The 1,224-nt window shown below is 61.2% G+C and overlaps 1 protein-coding gene across 1 annotated transcript in view; it reads right to left on the reverse strand.

Annotated features, from left to right (window-relative positions):
* The window catches only part of FAM83G (family with sequence similarity 83, member G), a 16,908-nt gene extending 16,162 nt beyond the window's left edge, over nt 1-746 (reverse strand). Inside the window, exon 1 of the mRNA XM_008941442.1 lies at nt 261-746. Within this exon, the coding sequence (XP_008939690.1) occupies nt 261-746 (486 nt within the window). The remainder of the gene's footprint in view (nt 1-260) is intronic.
* Between the last annotated feature and the right edge of the window lie 478 nt (nt 747-1,224).

Raw genomic sequence — 1,224 nt, forward strand, 5'->3', positions numbered from 1 at the left:
ATGCAGCTGTATGGATCAAGGCGAGGGTTGTGCTGCTCCCCAAAAGTGCTGGACCACGCCAACGGCATCCCCAGCAAGATCTGACCCCCAGATATCCATGACACCAAGCAAGTGTGGAGAAACCAAACTCCCGCCCGGTGCCTTTGCTTGGGCAGAGCTCCCGGCGGGACGGAACCTTCCTGGCTGAGCAGGATGTCGAGATCTGTCCTCAGCAGGACATCCTGGGGCAGATCCTGCCCCGTCCCCGCGGCGCACCTCACCTTCTGAGCCTGGCAGATCATCTTCCTCACCACCTCCTTGATGTGCGCCTGGCCCTCGATGGGCGGCTGCATGTAGACGGTGGCGCGGGTGACCCCGCGGTACGCCACGGTCTCGGGCCAGCCCAGGTCCAGCTGGGGGATGGAGCGGTCAGACCTCTGGGGCCAGTACTCCAGGGAGGGGGCCACGTCCTGCTCGCCCCCCTCGCTGTTGCCATCGCCTTCGCTCTCCCCCACGTGCCGTGGGATGTATTCGGAGCCGGGGTCGTACGTCTCCAGCGTGTCCAGGATCTTCTTCAGCTCCAGCTCGGAGAGGAAGTCCCTGATGTTCTCCTTCTTCAGGACCTCGTAGAAGGCGTCGCGGCCGCGGGAGGCCAGAGCCTCCAGGGCCAAACGTTGCTCCTCGCTGTAGAAGAACTCAGGCTTGGACTCGCTGGACCTCCAGTTGACGTGGCTGTCATCCAGGCACTGCACCTGGGAGAAAGCCATGGTGGCCACCAGAACCCTCAACGGAGGGAACCCTGCGCGCTCAGCGAGCGCCGGATGCCGGCAATAAATAAGGAATTAATAATTCCCCAGTCTTTAAGTACACAACTTGGCTTTGCTTCGCCCTCCCCGGCTCAACGTGCGGCTGGGGAAAGGCGCCGCTCCCTTCTCCTGCCACGCTGGATTGGGCTTCTCGCTTGCTCCCGGCTCTGCACGGCAAAAAAGGCTCCGGGAGAGGAAAAACCTGGAGCTTCCCACGGCCAGGGCTGTGCGCCGGGGCAGAGACGGCCCCAGGAGTGTCCTCTACCTCCTGCTCCACGCTCTCCTCATCCTCCCCTCCTTCGAGCCGACGCCGATACCGGCTAGAAAATAAAAAGCAGTAAAAGAACGAACAACGACAACAACAACAACAACAAAAAAAGCAGCTTAAGGAAGGGCAGGGAAAAAACAGGATTTCTCAGCCCAAACGCCGACCGCCGTT

The sequence above is a fragment of the Merops nubicus genome, unplaced genomic scaffold, assembly GCF_000691845.1.
Source record: "Merops nubicus isolate BGI_N331 unplaced genomic scaffold, ASM69184v1 scaffold28495, whole genome shotgun sequence".
Classification (NCBI taxonomy): domain Eukaryota; kingdom Metazoa; phylum Chordata; class Aves; order Coraciiformes; family Meropidae; genus Merops; species Merops nubicus.